This window comes from Scleropages formosus, chromosome 5 (assembly GCF_900964775.1).
Source record: "Scleropages formosus chromosome 5, fSclFor1.1, whole genome shotgun sequence".
Lineage (NCBI taxonomy): Eukaryota > Metazoa > Chordata > Actinopteri > Osteoglossiformes > Osteoglossidae > Scleropages > Scleropages formosus.
Window position 1 is genome coordinate 6,494,984 of NC_041810.1, and position 19,830 is coordinate 6,514,813.

Genomic DNA, 19,830 nt, shown 5'->3' on the forward strand with positions numbered 1-19,830 from the left:
AACTAGTCCTTCGGCTTTTGCCGCATCGCCAACTCTTGACATTTCTACAACGGAAGACTTTCGCAGTACTGTACATTCTGATTGTAGCGGAGTGGTTAGAGCTACTGCCTTTGAACCCAAGCATCAGATTTTCCACCTTCACCTGTTGTACCCTCAAGTGAAGGACTTATCCTAAATTGCTCCACTAAAATTACCCAGCTGTAATGAGTAAACGCTAGTCATAACCTTAACATTGGAAATTGCCCTGCAGGAAGCATGATCAACTAAATGAACGTCAGCTACTGTAGTAGCCATCTTTCAGCAGCATGTACACCATTAAAATAAGCATGCAAGCATTTCCTGCCCACCCCCTCATTCCTTCAAAGCAGTTACTTTCTGGTGTAAGTTATTTTCTTATAGCTCCCTTGCCTTAAAAGGTAGTGGATCCCTTGCAGCTTTCATGATAGAAATCAGAAACATGGTAACAAGCAACTGGTTTCTGTGCAGATACGAATCCAATTAAGCAAAACCAGATTATTGTTCAAAGTCACACATTCACACTTGTTGGTAGCAGCTGGGGGTAGTTGACACCTGAAGATCTAGTCATTGCATAGTCAAAAAAAGAATGAATTCAGCTGAATTCAATTTTTTATTCAACAACCATATTTACAGTTCAGTCATCATACATGCTCACATAGTGGAATGTGAAATACAAAAGCCATAAGGAATGAGTAAATGAAACTAAAGGAAATACTGCAGAGGGAGGAGGAATTTCCTTCAGCAACACCAGTGGCAAAACCCTGAAGTAGTGAACACAGCACAAAACTTAAGGACTAATGTGCAAGAAAGCCAAATAAAGGTTTACAGTTCTAATGGCTTAAATATATACACTGTCCCATCTTTAGTCCACTTCCTCCATCCTGGAAGCATCATCATCCCCTTCCAGTGGGGGCATATCCTCAATTGGTGCAGAGCTGGTGGTCTCTTCAGTGCCCAAGTCATCCTCATCAATTCCTGCATGAAGAGGGGTGTGAATAGGTGGAACAGCTGCTTAAGCTTAAACCTCCATGCTCAAGTAGTTCTGACATTAAGTATGTTGATCCTAGACCTATGTCCATGTAGCAGGATCACAAAGCTTGTACTAATGGCAGCTGCTGTTATTCAGGAGTGCAAGAATGAGTCACACTTTGCATTCTAGGGATTTTGTCTGCATTTAGCATATTCTCATCATGACCACTGATAATGTAGCAATTGCTGAATGTACTTACCCAGCCCTAGCTTAATCATCCTGTAGATGCGATTGGAGTGTGTTTGGGGATCATCCAGCGTGAAGCCAGATGACAGCAGGGCTGTCTCAAAAAGCAGGATGACCAGGTCTTTCACAGACTTGTCATTTTTATCAGCCTCTGCCTTTTGCCTAAGAGTTTCAATGATGGGGTGATCTGGGTTTATCTCCAAATGCTTCTTAGCAGCCATGTAGCCCATAGTGGAATTGTCTCTCAAAGCCTGTGCCTTCATAATTCTCTCCATGTTGGCAGTCCAACCATAGGTGCTGGTCACAATACAGCAGGGGGATGAGACCAGGCGATTGGACACTGTCACCTGGTGAACATTAGCATTTATGTTCATCAACTCATATGTAAAGCCATTAGTTTCACATTTTATTATGGGGAGGGAGCATTCTTACCTTCTCTACCTTCTTTTCAAGGATGTCCTTCATGATCTTACACAGGTTCTCAAACTTGCTCTTGAGCTCCTCCTGCTTCTTTTTCTCCTCCTCATCCTCTGGTAGTTCCAATCCTTCTTTTGTGACAGACACCAGGTTCTTGCCCTCAAACTCCTTCAGCTGCTGAACGCAATATTCATCAATAGGCTCAATCATGTAGATCACCTCCAGCCCTGCCTTTCGGAGGCGTTCCACAAAGGCAGAGTTTGCCACCTGTTCCTTTGTTTCCCCTTTGAAACAGTTAGGAGATGCAAATCAATGCTTCTGCAGAAGTATAGCCAAGTACAGTAAATCATGTTCAAAACAGCCATGTTCTTTCCAGTAAGAAAATGATGCAAAGACTTGGCCACCTCAAAACAATGCAATGTTCTTTACTGAAGGATAAACTGTTACTCATGCAATAGCTCACCAGTGATATAGTAGATATGCTTCTGATTATCCTTCATGCGTGTGACATAGTCCTTAAGGGAGACCATTTCGTCACCAGAAGCAGAAGTGTAGTAGCGTAAGAGTTCAGAGAGCTTTTTGCGGTTCTGCGAGTCTTCATGGATTCCAAGCTAGAAGCAATTAAAAATTAGTCACCAAATGCATGTTCCACAAGCATTAGCATGTATACAACTGACACCGGGAAGTGTGCAAAACAACTAAGCATTTTAAGGGTTATACAGCTTAAAGAGTACAGAAGCTGTTCAAAAACCCCAAAGGGAATAACTGATTCTCAAAGCAGAGTAAAGTATAAGTTATGTTTCAGGGACAGGCACCTGGCAGGACAACTAACCTTAATGTTCTTGGAGAACTGTTCATAAAACTTCTTGTAGTTGTCCTTGTCCTCAGAAAGCTCAGAGAAGAGCTCCAGGCATTTCTTCACCAGGTTCTTGCGGATCACCTTCAAGATCTTGCTCTGCTGCAGCATCTCTCGGGAGATGTTCAAGGGAAGGTCCTCCGAGTCCACCACACCTTTGATGAAATCTGACAGCAAACAAGGAAATCATTGTGCCACCTGCACCAGTCAGTTATAGCAGCTACTCTATGTAGTAGAAGACACCAATGACTTGTCATTCAGAAAGTTACATTCACAGCATACTCACTGAGATATTCTGGAATGAGTTCTTCACAGTTGTCCATGATGAAAACCCTGCGCACATATAACTTGATATTGTTTTTCTTTTTCTTGTTCTCAAACAAGTCAAAAGGTGCCCGCCTGGGCACAAACAGCAGAGCCCTGAACTCCAGCTGGCCCTCCACTGAGAAGTGCTACAAAAGAATGTTACCCATTAGTCCTACATGAATGAGTAAAGGTTTGAGTGATACTTTGAAATGACATCTTTGGAGAAGCTACTGGATCTTGTTTACACGAAGAACAAAGGCCCATGACAACAAAATAAGCCAACATGAATTAGGTACTCAGTTTGATACTTAACATCTTTGTTCTAGAAGTTTAGTCTGACTCATTTGACAGTTACCTGGAGAGGGGGGGGGGGGGGGGGGGGAAGAGAAAAAAAACCTATTTAAATATAGTGCTACACAGCATTCTCTTGGAACACAGTTACCTTCACAGCCAGGTGGTCCTCCCAGTCATTGGTCAAGCTCTTGTAAAATTCACCATACTCTTCATTGGTAATGTCATCTGGGTTGCGGGTCCAGAGGGGTTTGGTTTTGTTCAGCTCCTCCTGGTCAATGTACTTCTCCTTAATCTTTTTCTTCTTTTTCTTGTCCGATTTCTCATGTTCATCATCTGAGCCAACATCCTCAATCTCTGGCTTATCTTCCTCACTCTTCTCTTTTTCTTCATCTTGCTCTTTCTCTTCCTCTGCTTCATCATCACTCACCTCCTTGTCACGCTCCTTCTCCACCTACATACATAACATGGCCAGGTCTGTAAAGCAGTAGCTGTAGTGCAGCAGTAGTGTTTGGAGCCACTGTCTTAACCTGAAGATTCTCAGTTCAAATCCCACTGCAGTACTCTTGAGCACAATGTCAAATACTCTGCTGTATATTAAATTGCTAGCTGCCAACTACATAAATTTAACATTGAATTTTAACAGGTAAAGACAGCCAAGGAACCCAGCTTGGTACAGCTCCCAAGCCATCAGGGTCACTAAAAGCCTGTGCAGTCAGACACCCCATTTTTGGCTCTACACCACCGCTGAAGCTCTCATACAGCTTTCAGAGCCATTTGTACACAATCCCAGTTAATCCTGGAGCTTTACGCCATTTAACATCAACCATTATGGCTACTAGAGAGCACTTACAAACAGCGTGATGGGGTATCCAATGAACTGAGAGTGTTTCTTCACTATTTCTTTCACCCTTCGTTCTTCAAGATATTCAGTCTGGTCTTCTTTTAGATGCAGAATCACCTTAGTTCCACGGCCTAGTGGCTCAGCTGATGACAGTTTGAGAAAACACATCAGTGATAATGTCACATCGACACTATAGGCTTGTCACTAGATAGGAAAGTGAAATATCCTTACAGGTATCTACTCTGACAGTGAAGGATCCTCCAGCAGATGACTCCCAGGCATACTGCTCATCATCATTGTGTTTGGTGATGACAGTGACCTTCTCAGCCACCAAGTAAGCGGAGTAGAAGCCCACACCAAACTGACCAATCATGGAGATATCAGCCCCAGCCTGCAGAGCCTCCATGAAGGCTTTGGTGCCTGACTTGGCAATGGTGCCCAAATTATTGATGAGGTCAGCCTTGGTCATCCCAATGCCACTGTCAATTATGGTCAGGGTGCGCTCCTCCTTATTTGGAATAAGGTCAATTTTCAGATCTTTTCCCGAATCCAATTTTGATGGGTCAGTGAGACTCTCATACCTGATTTTATCAAGAGCCTGTAAGGAATTAAGAATGGTTAGAACTTCATTAGAACTACAGTTTTGAAGTTTCTATTCACTGAAAGAGACCTGTGTTGAAGCCACTGGTTTTCTTGCAAAAGAAAAGATACTTACATCTGATGAGTTGGAGATGATTTCTCGGAGAAAAATTTCCTTATTGGAGTAAAAGGTATTGATGATCAGAGACATCAGCTGGGCAATCTCAGCCTGAAAGGCAAAGGTCTCCACCTCTTCCTCCATTGGTGGATTTTGTGCTTCAGGCATCTAGCAAGGAATAACCAGGACATGTTAAGTCCAACACATGGCAAGACAACACAGCCATTTAACACAATATACTGCTGCAATGCCAACTTTACACACTCAAAAACATGGGAAGTTGCAGTATCCTTGGATACTACAACTCCTGGACCTCTATGGTGGGAAACACAGTCTTATGTTTTAACTTTAAGGAAGCACCTTCAATCTATATGGTATAGAATATACCAGTATACACAGCCATCTTGATGGAATCTCTAGGACTTATGTCATACATTGTCTTTCAGTAGCTAAGAAACCATGCAAACACCTGAACTGTGTCACCATACTGCAGGTGAGCCTGCATGCTATGCCAGACATTGTAAGCACATGGGGGGGGGGAAAAAAAAAAAAAAAAAAAAAAAAAAAAAAAAAAAAAAAAAAAAAAGATCTTACATGACATGTTACTGAACACACATATTCCCACTTATCTCCCCCTTAAAGGAGAGGCTTCCCATGTTAAAAAAGGTCTCAAATTGAAAGGGTTACTCATCATATTCCAAAGATGATATGTTCAGAGGACAGACCATACTTCTAGTTAAAATCAAATTTCTGTATCAGTTAAGGTAAATTTCAGCAAAGAATTGAAATTACAAAACCACTGAACTGAGCTTGTTAAATATTCAGTATTTGAGACCCACTAAAATCAGTTTAACACATCTTCACATATCTGCCAATTCAAAGCCTAAAGGGCTTTTCACAACATAAAAGCATTTCATTTATCTGATGCTTTTCTCCAAAGCACTTATACCGTTTACCCACTTACAACTATGTACCCATTTATACAGAGGTGATTTTTACTGGAGAAATTCAGCATATGTACTTTGCAGTACATAGCCTAGTATGTAAGGGTACTACATGGGATCCAACCTTGCAACCTTTGAGGAGCTGTTCTAACCACCACACTACCAGCTTCCCATCCAAATAATATTTAATAAAATCTTGTGCTCTACAAGTAAATGATCCATTAGAAAAGTCAATTACAGTAGCCCTTAAGGTGAGCACAGGGCTACAGTTCAAACCAACTCAGAGCCAGAAATAGAGTAGCAGTATCCTTAGTGTTTTCAAGTTACCACAGTTCATTTAAGCCATATATAGGTAAACTTTAACCAGCACCCAGCTTTATGGATTATTCTGGAAATCCAATTACAGTAAAGCTGACAGGCCACTTGGTCAGAAGAGTCACACTAGCGCCCCCTGTCGCTTTCAATAAGCGACAGTAACCTTCTAGAAGATGCTGGATAAAGGAACTACAGGAGTGCGTCTCCTGCCCATGATCACCTTGCGTGACTATGGCAGCGCCAGATTTCAGAGGAAATAATAATAATAATAATAATAATAATAATAATAAATACAAATAAATGGTGAAGTCACATTACCTCGCACAGAATAATATTAAGCCTTCATATCTATTATGAGTCCGCAGTCCTGATGGCTTCTGACACCTCCGGGTGCTTTAAAAGCAGTTTTTTTTGGTAAAAACATTCCTTACATATCTAGGCAAATTCGGTCAAGTCTTTAATTTCGTGATAAACTGATAGCACCATCAATGGTCGTCGTCATTAAGTGAGGTATTATACAGCTGAGCCTGAGTTAAGCTCTGCACTTCACTTGCAAGTAGTGTATAGCAATTTTTAAGGTTTTTTTTTTTTTTTTTTTTTTTTTAACTCGACATAAATTTGTGTCTTTTCCTTGCGTGTTTTATGTTAGAAATGCTGTGTGTGAATTTCAAATTTGCCTGCAGGGATGAACCATGTCCATGGCATGTGTTTAAAGAGGGAAAACAAGGTGTCAGGTAGAAACGTTTAAATTAGACATAGATCAGGCCCAAATATCCGAGTTAATTTTAGAGACTCGAAAAGAAACGCACCATAGGGGAGATACGCGAATTCACCCTAAATAAATAGCCCGACGCAAATGGGCACAATCGCTCTACGCTGTGGAATGAAGTAGCTGTTCGTACAACAGGCCTATTCGCGTTTACTTACCTCGTGGGCTTTCTCTAAAACACCACAAAGCGCTCCAGTTGGTAACTAAACCCCGTAGACCAGAACGACGTGCAAGCTGCGCACAAACTAGCTGAATGACGCTTAAACCACCTGCACTTCTTATATAGCACAACTGTGGACACTTCGAGAACACCGCCGCTGCTTCCAGAAGCATCTCGAAGCTCCCTCTAACGCGTTCCATCCCTCCGGTCTGCTCCGCCCCTCTGGTCTCTTCCGTCCAATCAGGAAGAGGAAACCAGGGACGCTAGACATGCCCATTCGCCGGCCCACCTGGACGCTCCACTACAAGACGAGGTAAATATACAGAGGATTTTCTAGAACCCGCTCATATCCTGTTTCATTTCCACTGTCGAGCAACCGAGGGAGGCACTTTTAGTGTTCTGGTAATCCATTCTGATCCGTTTAGAAAAACAAAATCGCAGAAGGGATAGCTACCATGCAGCTTTAAGAATATAAACCCATAAATTGCATACATAGGCACAATTTGTCAAATATGAAAGAAAAAAGAAATGGAAACAATTGCTACGTTTTATTTGTTTTTTATGAATCAATTTCTGAAATCTGAATATTCTGAAATAAATTCAACCTGCTTTTGGACAGGCCACTGGATTCCCGGGTCATGTCACATGTGTTTACATAAGGAACTGGTTGAGGTCTGTACAAAGATGACAAAATAAACACGCCAACATGGATTGTAATGTGCTCAGTCTCTGGCTGCACTTTGACAAAGTTACACGTTTTCAATAAAGAGAGCAGGCTGGTATAAAAAAAGGCATTTACTTGACACAGTTATTCAAAAGAAGATACAAATTACCCAACACTCATTTTCATTCAAATATTAAAATGCTACATGACAGATATCTCCTTGGAACATAAATAGTTGCCTTCACAGCCAGGTGCTCCTCCCAGTCAGTGGTCAAGTTTTTGTAGAACTTACCATACTCATCATTGGAAATGTCATCAAGAAAAAGTACATTGATGTCCTGGAGCTGAACAAGACAAAGCTCATTTGGACCCGCAACCCTGATACTTTTCCTCAATCTTCTTGTTTTCCCCTTTCTTTGTGTCCTCATCTTCATCAGATCCCACATCCTCAGTGATGGGCTTGTCTTTGTCCTCAGCAGCTGTAGTATCCTCTTCAGCCTCTGCCTCCTTTTCCCCATCCTCTAAGTCCACCTGCTTTTCTTGCTGCTTTTCTACAAGTATATGTTTATATTACAACAGTATTTCAATGAGTTGGATCATTTTTTAACTTTTCATGTATTTTATTTAAACATTCTGACAGCTTACAAAGAGTGTGATGGGGTAGCCAATAAACTTGGGGTGTTTTTTTTTTTTTTTCCCCTCACAATTTCCTTTATGCGTTTCTCATCTATATACTCTGGTCCTCTTTCAGATGAAGGATAACTTTTGTGCCACGATATATAGGCTCACCTCTAAAGTTTGACAAAAGATATGGAACACAGGAAATATGTGGCACAGTCCATCCTGAACATGTTAACATAACACAACATAAACACTAACAATTTTTACAAATTTGTACTGATATAACAAATAACAGTAATAATTGAAATAGACCAATAAACAGTTCATTACTTAAGAAAATTTGAATTTCAAAATTTAAATGAAATTTAATAGCATATTTTTTACAAAGCATTAAGAATGGGGCTAATTCTAAACACTGCATCTTGTAAATGAGTGTATACTATATGTATTAAAAGTGTCTTTACTATGGTCAGGTTTGACTGTACAAGATCCTCCAGCTGCAGATTCCCACACGTACTGATTATCGTCATTGTGTTTGGTGACGAAAGTCACTTTCTCAGCCACCAATTACACTAGACACAAACATTAGTAACACCATTTCAGATTTCTTGTAGTCCAGAGTAAATTAATAGTGGATTTAATTTCAGTCTGGATTATTTAAATTTAAATGGAGTCCGTAATGTGCAACTATTTATTCAGCTATTTCCAGTAGTATTGTTTAACATATTTGCTCTTTGATCAAGTGTGGGGGTCATCCGTTGTCCTGCGGGCAAAACTCCAAAGAACTATTGAAGAGGCCCATTTCCTGCTTGGGTGGGACTGGGAAGAGCAGGAGGAGTTGGAACCCCTGCAACTCAACCCCTCTCATGAGGGGGAAGAAGACAGGGAGGAAGATAGTGAAGTGGTTGTACAGAGAGGTCCATCAGTGAGGGACAGGCTATCCTGGGTTCTTTAGCAGCAGCTGGAGGAGTGGACAAAAGATGGGTGTCCGACAATTGGTGGGAAGAGCCGGAGAGCCTGGGCTGGGATGCCAGCCTATAGTGACATGGGCACATTCTGGGGCTCTGTGCCATGCGGTGGGGCCAGGTACCCTCAACCGATTGGAATGGTTTTGGGAACAGTGCTGCAACAATGATGGCAATGACTTTGGGTCATGCGAGGACTGTCATTGGCAAACCCAACGGGAGGAGTTGGCAAGAGTAGGGCAAGTACAGGCCATGGTTAATTGAGGCAGGCAGACTGGGAGTGCCCACATGTCACAGTTCAGGAAAGCCTCAAGGATGAAGGCATCAGTTCTCCAGGCGAGGCTTATCCTTTTGCCAGTTGTATATTCCCTCCTGTCCGGCCCTGTCTGAGAGCCCATCGCTGCTGTGACCCAACCTGGCGGATTACCCACCTAAAGATGAGCAACCATCTGAGGGCCTACTAGATGGTGAGCCAGTGCGTGTTCCTGTGACGCTGGCAGGTAAGCTGCTCCCCAAGTGTGGTGACAAGGTCTCGCTGCAGCTACCAGAGTGGGGTGATGATGCGGAGGGCATCCATGAGCAGTCAGCCTGAGGGGGACCTGGTGAACATTCGTCTACCACAGGAACAAGGGGAGGACTAACCCCAGCAGCACTGGAGCAAATTCAGCTATCTGTACTGGTTGCTGGGAGGGGCAGCCAGGTGTTTGACCCAAGAGGGTGAGCGTGCATTGGCCTCCCACTTGCTCAAAAATATGTTGCTCGATTCCCTGACCAGCCTGAAGCTTGGGGGAGGAGATTCAGATGTGACCTAGTTGGTGGTCCAACTCAAGGCAGGCTGCAGAACTATTGCAAAAACTCCCAGGACCTAGTCCTTCTCCCAATTGGAGTATGATGGCCAGTGGCACCTACTCAGTCACAAAAAGGGTGACTGTAAAGTTTACCTTTTTGGAGGCATTTGAGGAAAAACATGTTCAGAGTGCCTGGGAGGAGAATAGTTTTAGTTTACTTGTTTGCCTTATTACCAGAATGAACCAAAACAGAAATGGACTTAAGTCCTGCAGCCAACCTCTGCCCCACAACTGCCACAGTACAGTTTCTGTGTTAATATTTAAATTAAAAAAAAAAATAAAAATGCATATTTCCACCTGGAAATTCCAGAATCGCTGCCAAAAAAGGGTACGCAGCATAAACCCTGAACAGGCATACGCTGTAAATACTAAAATATGCAGCATAGCCACAAACATACGTTCTCATTCGCAAATTGCTCGGAAAGACATCTTCCAACTCCGGGAAAAAACAAAAGCACCCGGGAAGAGGGGAAAAAATGCAAACCCAACAACGTTGGATTCAAACCTACACTTGAACTGCCCCCGTCACATTCCTGCTCTCTATTAAATTTATTCAGATAACTTCAGCTGCTGGTCCATGGAAAAATCTGAAGGAATATGCATTTCTTTGTCCTCATACATTGGGGTTATATGGTACAATACATTATTTACCGTAGGCAGGGACGTTACCCCCCACCATTCAAAGAAAGCCTAACGCATCTGAATAATTCCACTGAATCCTACTTAAGGGTCTTGGTTTCCACTGGACAGACTGCTGAGAATTTCAGAGGACACTTCCGGGCCAACCTTCTAGAAAAGACTTTCTTCTCGTTAACCCTAAAACAAGCTACTTGTTGCGCACCGGTTTGTCTCGTTTGTCACAGTTCAATGGAACCCACTGTTCGACAATTGAGAATGTCGCGTCTAATAATATCTGTAATCCAGATTTTCTTTATTTTTGCACATGGTGACTGTTTTGCATATTATTGTTATGGTCTTGTTCTTCGCCGTCGTACAGCTATACTCAATACTGCTGTTTTCTGTGTCTGGCGCCGAATTCTTCTTGCAATCCAGCATGCATACCATACATTATACTAGCAAAAACAGAATTCGGAGAATTATATTATTACATTTGTGGTCAATTCCGCAATAACCTGGCTCTTCGTATGTGTAAGCACAAAACGACAAACTACACGACAGAGCAGCTTTCGCGAAAACTCTACAAAAGTTCTGCTTCGCCGGAAACGCGCGTGAACTCTGGCGTCAGCTGACAAGAAGGCGACTGGCCTGTCCAGAGCGCGCATGCGCTGTGAGTAAGATCCGGACTCGAGGCAGGATGAATACTAATTTCCAAGATGGCGGCGGAGGGAGGAGGGAAGGAGATGAACGAAATTAAAACTCAATTCACCACTCGGGAAGGCGTGTATAAACTCCTCACTCACTCTGAATACAGCCGCCCCAACCGGGTGCCTTTCAATTCCCAGGGCTCTAACCCTGTTAAAGTCTCCTTCGTTAACGTCAACGATCAATCTGGTAACGGCGAGAGAATCTGTTTCAATGTGGGCCGGGAGCTGTACTTCTATATCTACAAAGGCGTCAGAAAGGTAACGGGCGTCGAGGTGCCTAGGCTTAAGCTGCGCTGTTCCTTGTCTCCTGTGTGAATGAATGAAGTCAAAAAGCGCTGAGGCACTTCGGGTTTCTTCAGGCGCCGCGCCGGTGGTGCAGCTCGCGCGTCACACTCGTGTCGTGAGGTGCTGTTTGTGTGTCGCGCGCAAGCAAGCGCCACCGCTGCTGTGGTGGAAGGGCCTCGCGCTCCGCTCACGAGCTGCCCACGAGCTGCCGTCCGGACTGTGGAAGTGACCGTGGCTGTCGGAGTGGGCGTGCCGGAGTCGAGCGCCACTTCTTTAGCAGTTTTGCTCACACTCTGCTGCGTTGTGCGTGTGTGCGGTATTTGCCTCCACTGCAGTTGCCATGCCGACAACGACGCCCCTTTTACTGTCTGCATGATCCTCATCACTTAAAAAGTGTGACACCCACATAGCAAGAAGAAGTTGTGTGTGCTGGTGCTGGGTGGAGCAGTACTTTGTACTTTGAAAGATGGATAAGATGACTGAGTCCTGAAGGAAAGTGCACACCTGTGTGAGCTTTGGACACAACTGTGTTCTTTTCCTCTCTGGCATCATTGTACGTTTTACACCACAGCAGTAATTTAAAACTGTACGACTTGTGCCGGCCGGGCACACAAAGAAAGTATATAATCAGTAATGGACTTCGGGACCTTTTACTTTGCCTGTTGGGTAAACGAAAGGAAACCAGTTTGTACGTATTAAGATATTCTGGAAAATACTCTGCTGCTGAGCCAGATTTATTGGCACAGTGTTGTAGAATGCAATAACTGAAAATTAGTGTTTGAATGTGTGTGATGCTACAGGGCTATAGCTGAAGCTTTTTTTTTTTTAAAGAATTTAGTTACAATAAAGCAATGAATCTAGGTTACACTGAAGTGCTGTCAGTGGCATTTATGAAGTGTCTTGTTATGACTATATGCTTCACGCTGATGCACCTTAGTCTGCTGGAGCATGGCAAGAAAACAAGTACTGTTTCATAATGGGAGTTTACTATTTACCTAGATAACATTGGCAAAAAAAATCTTACAAAGTTTCACATTTTTTATCAGGCAGTCCCAGTCAGTTTTTATTTTTTATTTTTTTTTAAATTTCTTCTAGAAATATCTATGGATTTGAATACTTTTCCTGTTCAGATTCCTTTAACACTGGTCCTGTGATATTTAGCATCTGTTGACTGAAGATACCAATTTGAGTTCCATTTGAAATCTGTTTTGTGGCTGGAATTCATGTTTGTATCCAGAAGATTGCCGGTCCAAGTTCAACCATTGTATCCTTGAGTAAGTTATTTAACCTGAATTTCCAAGTAAAACGCTTACTAGCTTTGTGTATACAGGAAGAGGTTTATATTTATTCATTTAGCTCATGTTTTTCTCCAAAGTAACATACAGTGTTATCCTGCTTACAGTTATTTACCCATTTATATAGCCGAGTAATTTTACTGGAGCAATTTAGGGTGCGTACCTTGTACTGCGGCTGAAAGTGAGACTCCAAAGGTAGCAGCTGTAACCAGTATGCTACCAGCTGAGGTTAAATAAATCTCTTTTCATGAAAGTATTAGATGAGCAAAATAACAAAATGGTCTGGTCACCTGATCATTCATAGGGTGGTAGCATTAGTAAAAACAGTACTGAAGTTGTGCAGTGCCTGTCTTTCTTTTGAGATGTAATTTTTCTTCATAACTGCAGCTGTTCCTTGTGTTATTCCATTTGATTAATTCTGGTGTAGTTTAAACTTTGAGAGTGCTGGCAAGAGTTTCCTGTGTAGTTTGATCTCAATACTCATTCTTCTTATTTTTCTTTCTTTCTTTCTTTCTTTCTTTCTTTATTTATTTATTTATTTATTTATTTATTTCAATTTTCTTTAAATCACTTATGGACTTCGGTCAAGGAACCTGACTTTTCTTATCATTTTCAAGAACAATATAAAAAAAATTCTGTTTGCATATTGAAATGTTAGAAAAGGTTTTGTGGTGAGATGACCTGCTTAGAAGAATGGGTCAAAATAAGTACCAAATAGTGTATGAAACTATAATGTAATGCCCTAAAGACTTAAACCTGTTATTGCTGCAAAAGGTAGGTCTGCCATGTATTAAAGTGTGTGTTTGTGTGTAGATGTAGACATAAGTAATATAAATTGAATGGGTTGTGCCCACCTTACTAAGGCGATATGTTCATGATAAACTCTGCATCAGGTCAGTTCTCTTAAGCTAAAGTTAAGTCAAATGGGTTTTTTTATTGTCATTCCTCCACATAGCTTGTATACAGTGGAACGAAATGTCGTTTCTCCATGGTGCAAAACCATGAAGGTGTAGTTGCCAGTAGTTTTAAATGGTAAAACTTTTTTATGCGTTCCAGAGCCCCTCAATTGACACCATTTATGATAAAATATCATAAAATCCTATTTCAAGGGACCCAGTTACTTAAATAGTAATGTTGGTTGTCATAATACAACATAAGGAAGTTTCCCTTCATTAATTACACTGTAGTATACTGTACTCCTGCATAGGCAATAATTACCAAACATTTAAATTCTCACACATAAAGCATACATACATACATACTGTATGATACTCCATGTTTATGTATTAATTCAGTCTTTAATGCAAAAAAGAAATAAGTCAGGAAATATTTAAATGAAAACAATTCAAATTCACTCTTACTAAACAAGTTGACAGTGTCTCCTAGTGCTTGGGCTCTGTGATTGGACAGTGGATCACTGCTTAGTTTGTGTACAGATTGGATGATCTCCCAGCATTCATGTGTTTCCTCCCACAGTCAAAAGATGCTTTTCGTGCAAATTGGTGACTTTAAATTGCCCATGGTGTGTGTGTGTGTTACGTTGCTCTGATGTATTAATGGGATCATTCTAGGCAGTTTAGTGCAGTCTGTCTGGCACTATGTTATTTTGGATGACTCTATCGGTGAAATATTAGATAATCATTGTAGGGTACTTTGAAGAAAACCACGTGCTAAATGAATAAATAGAAATTTCTCGCAGTGTTCTGTTCAGAGGTTTGCAAAATCCAAATACTGTCCTCGTAAATGCCAAGAAATGCCTCCTACGTCGATGTAGGGCTACTAAATGAAACTCCATGTAAAGTTGAATTCCCGTAACCTGAATGGCCGTATCTCGACGGTGTTTTATATTTGTTAACACCTCCAGCTCATGAAAGTAAAATCTATCAAAGTGTGGAGCAGTCTGATTCTTCTTTTGGAGGTTAATTCATTTGAAGTCTTTGATATTCCTTTTTCCACTGTAGTACATACTTAAATTTTTAAAACTCTGATGGTTTTGAAGTTCCTTTTTTACATTTGTATAGTCATTGCTAACTTGTGACCTTCTGTTTGCTTAACATTATACTCATGTGCTGTTTTCTTTGGGTCTTTGCAGGCAGCTGATCTGAGCAAACCCATAGACAAGAGGATATACAAGGGAACACAGCCCACCTGCCATGACTTCAATCATCTAACAGCCACAGCCGAGAGCGTGTCCTTACTGGTGGGCTTCTCGGCTGGTCAGGTACAGCTCATTGACCCTATCAAAAAGGAGACCAGCAAACTTTTCAATGAAGAAGTAAGTGCTGGCTATTGCAACAATACACTTTTCTGAATAGGTGAAAAATACTGCAGAAATGAAGTTGTCCATTTCATTATTTGGTCGTAAAATGCTTGAGCATCACCATGGAAGCCACAGTGAAGAAAAGTGCCATCATATACTTGTGATGTATCGGTCTGGTGACACTTGCACCGTAATGTAAAGAAAGGCTAGTGCTGCTATGTAAACAAGTTTCTTTCCGTCCCTGTTTTTTCAGAGGCTAATAGACAAGTCCCGGGTGACCTGTGTGAAGTGGGTATCAGGCTCAGAGAGCCTTTTCCTTGTGGCACATTCCACTGGAAGTATGTATCTGTACAACGTGGAGCATGCCTGTGGCACCACTGCGCCCCACTATCAGCTGCTCAAGCAAGGTGACAGCTATGCTGTGTACACATGTAAGAGTAAGTCTACACGCAACCCTCTGCTGAAATGGACAGTGGGTGAAGGGGCACTTAATGAGTTTGCCTTCTCACCTGATGGAAAGTTTTTGGCCTGCGTGAGCCAGGATGGCTTCCTGCGTGTCTTCAACTTTGATGCGGTGGAGCTGCATGGGACCATGAAGAGCTACTTTGGAGGGCTCCTGTGTGTGTGCTGGAGCCCTGATGGCAAGTACATTGTCGCAGGCGGCGAGGACGATTTGGTGACCGTTTGGTCATTTTCAGACTGCCGAGTTATTGCGCGGGGTCATGGACACAAGTCATGGGTCAGCGTGGTGTCCTTTGACCACTACACCACGAGCGTAGAGGAGACGGAACCCATGGAATTCAGTGGTAGCGACGAGGACTTCCAGGACCACATGCACTTTGGCCGCGACCGGGCCAACAGCACTCAGTCACGCCTCTCCAAACGGAACTCCACGGACAGCCGGCCGGTCAGTGTGACATACCGATTCGGCTCGGTGGGCCAGGATACACAGCTGTGTCTATGGGACCTAACAGAGGACATCCTGTTTCCCCACCTCCCACTGTCTCGAACCAGGACACACACCAATGTGATGAATGCCACCTGCCCCCCTCTGAGTGGGGTAAGTGTGCTTGTTGGCACTAACCCAGGAACCAATGGTAACAATGGTGTGAGTGTTGGAAGCAACCCTGGAAACTCCCTCCCCACACCATTGCCTCGCTCCAATAGCCTGCCGCACTCAGCAGGCAACACGGCTAACAGCAAGAGCAGCATCATAGACGGCACTGTGGCCACGGGCACAAGCAAGTTTGCAACGCTCTCGCTGCATGAACGCAAGGAGCGGCACCATGAGAAGGATCACAAGCGCAATCACAGTATGGGACACATCAGCAGCAAGAGCAGCGACAAGCTCAACCTGCTCACTAAAACCAAAGCGGATCCTGCAAAGACTCTGGGCACCACTCTGTGCCCCCGTATGGAAGATGTGCCCTTGCTAGAGCCCCTCATCTGTAAAAAGATAGCGCATGAAAGACTCACGGTCTTGATATTTTTGGAGGACTGTATAGTGACAGCCTGCCAGGAGGGCTTTATTTGCACCTGGGCAAGGCCTGGGAAAGGGGTAAGTTTTCTCACTCAAATTAGACATCCATCATTTAGATTTGACCTGCTACTGTCTCAAAATGTTTCATGATGCAATATTTTTCTGAAACTATATGCAGAATAATAGACGTAGCTTTTCTGTCTTTTGGATGCATAGTGATGAGATTCTTTGTAAAACATCCACTGGCCTTGACTGGCTTGCTTTTACGCACTATTAGTAGGGGGCAGAATCCTACAGGGTGCTAGAGCTATCATGATACATTCTGGTGATGCAAGGCAATCCAAGTGCAATTCTCCTTGTTTTTCTTTCCAGGGTTTATTGTCGTCCCAAAACCAGGCCAACTCTCCCAGTGGGACGGTAGTATAGCCACCACATTTCTGCTGCTAAGAAACGTTTGATACAGATGTAATGACATCACCAGAGCCTGAAGCTGTTCTTCACCTTCAGCATTGCAAAAGTTACTTGTTTCTTTTTTGTTTGTCAGTTTGTTTGTTTGTTTTTAACAGACATGGCCTAAAAACAAATCCTGGAATGGTGAAGTGCAATAGTGTGCAAAGGCTGTGATGGACAATGAGGGGGGCAGTTATCCCCTACCCACTTACACATACCCCTCCCTCCACCACCGACGTTTCTAGAAATCTTTCTTTTCTATCTCAGAAAAGATATAGTCTTATCAAGTCTGCTTTATAAAGGGAGAACAAAGAACAGTTTGCTTCCATAGATAATCCTTTATGGGTTAAACCATTTTTTTCAAATTGAACCTCACAGTTGAGTATTTTTGCACTGATGTCTTTTGATTTTTGCTGTTCATTTTCTTTTATATAACAAAGGAACAAAAGTAATAGAATATTTGAAGGCCCAGATGCACTTGGGTTATGGCAAGACATTATCATCCGGCTTCAACTTGTGAATCTGATAGCCAGATGCTGCATTTTTTTAATAAAAGAATTGTTTGCACTTAATTGTTTGTTAGAGAATGGCTTTACAACGTTCAGGGTGCGCAAGACCTCCCGGACAACTATAAGGTGGAAAAAAATTCTAAAGAATGAAAACATTTGTATCTACGGAACATTTATTTTAATATTGTTTCAGATTAATTTGGCTCTGTATTGTATGTATAAATACTGTAATTCAGTCGTTGATGGGGAGAAATGATCATTACCCTAGTGGAAGTTCATCCTCATTAAGAAAAATAGTGATATTTCTAATTCAGAAAGATATATACATATTAATAATATTAAACTGAATATGCAGATTTTTTTTGTTTTTGTTTTCTGTTATACAAAAGATGATTCAGATGTATTTTTGTTAATGAAATGTTGTTACAGGAGAGACCTTTGTATCAAATGCTCATATCTCCACAATGAAGCTCCAGTACTCATTGTTAATTCACTAATTGTACAGTAGTCAGGCGGAACAACAGTCGAACTCAGCAACCTTTTTGAAGCTCAGGAAGTCTAAGGTAGACTGAACAATATGAGAATTGTTGAAGATTTTGCTTATCAACAATGCTATTCTGTGTAACTAAGTAGCATCCACTAGAAACAACTAGGTCTGGGGTTCAGCAATGGGACCTTTGCCATGTGACACTATTAAAACAGTTTTAACGTACCTGTTTATGTGACGTCCAGTCTTTAAGGGCAACATGAATTTAAACTGCTCCATCTTATGAGATGACCAAGAACCAGGCACTAATTTTCCAGAGCTACCATTGCAAATGTACAATTCTTCAAAGAAGTGTGTTTTACAGTGGTACAATGTAGTGAGTTCTACTTTGATTTCACCTTTGTATGCAGTTTATTCTCACTACATGATAAGTTGGATTGTTGAAAATGATGGTGATGTTACTGTCATTTGTATAATTTTTTTTTTTTAAAGTTGAAGCATTATAAAGGAAGCAAACGGAAGTCTACTGTTGTACACACTATCTTGCAAGGTACTTTTGGGGAGAAGTGTTTGTGTGGTGTGGAAGGCCTGCTACATTTACTCCTTAATTTTGATATGAGACACTGACAAAATTTGAAAATGGTAAGATGCATTTGAAATCTTGTAACTGAAATACAATTATCTGAACTACAATCAATATTCTAAAGAATTGCTGTAGGGATTCCTTAAGATACCTGGCTTCAAGCTGTTTGTCATATTCTGCATAATAATGCTTTGATTACATGATGGTGAGGATGTTTGAAGAGCTCAAGGGCTAGTTGCAAAAAGAACATTAAGTTTTCCCTTACATTTTGCCCCTGAGGCTCCCCATCTTAAGCATGTGGTACAAAAGCATCTGAACTCATGTCCCTTCATTTTATTGTAAAATTAATCACATCTAGTCTTTCTCATCTGACATAATAGGTGTGTAATGACCAATTCCATATGATGTTTACAGGAAATGATGCTGTAGTAGAAAAATGGAAGCAGTGTAGGTGCAAAAATAAACCAATCCCAAGTTTGTTAAACCAAGTAGTAAATTATAAAATAAATGTTTTTTTTCTTTAAAGTTTTATACAAGAACTGCGCATATGGCTAGTGATAGTTTACCAAGCACATGTTTTGGAAAGCAAGAACCCAGTTTGTCCAGACAGGCAGCTGTGGTGTGTACCACAAAACCCAGGCTGACCTCAGAGTCACTATGGAGAATGATGTCATGCTGTGGGGTTACTCACAAGCCAAAGGGATGGAAGGACCTCTTTCGGCTATAACCTCACAGGTTTGTGGCAGCATCAGGGTTACTCATCTTTAGTGTGTCCTTTAATCCCTGAAACACAACCCCTAATTTTTGTGTTTTCTATGTTAGGTGTAGGATTTAAAATATTAACAATCCACTTTAATTGCACAAGGCTACCCAGGTGGGGTGTACCTATAAGTTTTAGTTGTGTAGTTTATACTACACATATTGTGGCTGGTTACCCATTCTGCAGTATTTATTTTATTAGAAATTCTAATAAAAGACCCAAGAAATGGTAGATCAGTTGCAACCCTTTTTATATATATATATATATATCCTTGCATCTGATACCTTTTCTCTAAAGTGACTTACAGTACTACCCCCCCTTTGTCGTTTACTCATAAGTGCAGCAGGATAACTTCGCTGGAGCCGTTTATTTAGAAAAAGCGCGTTGCTCAAGTGCATTGCAGGTGGTGATTCGAACTGGAGACCTTTGGCTCCTAAGGCCGGCCAACCAGCGAATGTAGATGAA

The 19,830-nt window shown here is 41.7% G+C and overlaps 2 protein-coding genes across 2 annotated transcripts; one reads left to right on the plus strand and one right to left on the minus strand.

Moving 5' to 3' along the window:
• Positions 1 to 609: 609 nt before the first annotated feature.
• Positions 610 to 7,013, minus strand: LOC108930816 (heat shock protein HSP 90-alpha). Its single transcript, XM_018746229.2, has 11 exons — positions 6,832 to 7,013; positions 4,664 to 4,813; positions 4,180 to 4,546; positions 3,958 to 4,091; positions 3,256 to 3,558; positions 2,794 to 2,959; positions 2,484 to 2,674; positions 2,115 to 2,262; positions 1,667 to 1,935; positions 1,248 to 1,581; positions 610 to 993 (listed from the first exon to the last, which is right to left on the minus strand). Exons 2-11 carry the CDS (start codon positions 4,811 to 4,813, stop codon positions 881 to 883), a joined length of 2,175 nt encoding a protein of 724 aa, XP_018601745.1. The 5' UTR covers positions 6,832 to 7,013; the 3' UTR covers positions 610 to 880.
• Positions 7,014 to 11,243: 4,230 nt separating this feature from the next.
• On the plus strand, positions 11,244 to 17,690 carry LOC108930817 (WD repeat-containing protein 20). Its single transcript, XM_018746230.2, has 4 exons — positions 11,244 to 11,514; positions 14,929 to 15,111; positions 15,350 to 16,654; positions 16,949 to 17,690. The coding sequence occupies exons 1-4, from the start codon at positions 11,266 to 11,268 to the stop codon at positions 17,000 to 17,002; spliced, it is 1,791 nt and encodes a 596-aa protein (XP_018601746.1). The 5' UTR covers positions 11,244 to 11,265; the 3' UTR covers positions 17,003 to 17,690.
• Positions 17,691 to 19,830: the final 2,140 nt, after the last annotated feature.

What these genes read in the sequence shown, in the direction of transcription:
- LOC108930816 (XM_018746229.2), bottom strand. Translation starts at nt 4,813, where the DNA reads ATGCCTGAAGCACAAAATCCACCAATGGAGGAAGAGGTGGAGACCTTT. An exon ending in CACTGTCAGAGTAGATACCT is followed by an intron (nt 4,092 to 4,179) that starts GTAAGGATATTT and finishes AACTGTCATCAG; the next exon opens with CTGAGCCACTAGGCCGTGGA. An exon ending in GATGATTAAGCTAGGGCTGG is followed by an intron (nt 994 to 1,247) that starts GTAAGTACATTC and finishes CTCTTCATGCAG; the next exon opens with GAATTGATGAGGATGACTTG.
- LOC108930817 (XM_018746230.2), top strand. Translation starts at nt 11,266, where the DNA reads ATGGCGGCGGAGGGAGGAGGGAAGGAGATGAACGAAATTAAAACTCAA. An exon ending in TCTACAAAGGCGTCAGAAAG is followed by an intron (nt 11,515 to 14,928) that starts GTAACGGGCGTC and finishes GGGTCTTTGCAG; the next exon opens with GCAGCTGATCTGAGCAAACC. An exon ending in GGGCAAGGCCTGGGAAAGGG is followed by an intron (nt 16,655 to 16,948) that starts GTAAGTTTTCTC and finishes TTTTCTTTCCAG; the next exon opens with GGTTTATTGTCGTCCCAAAA.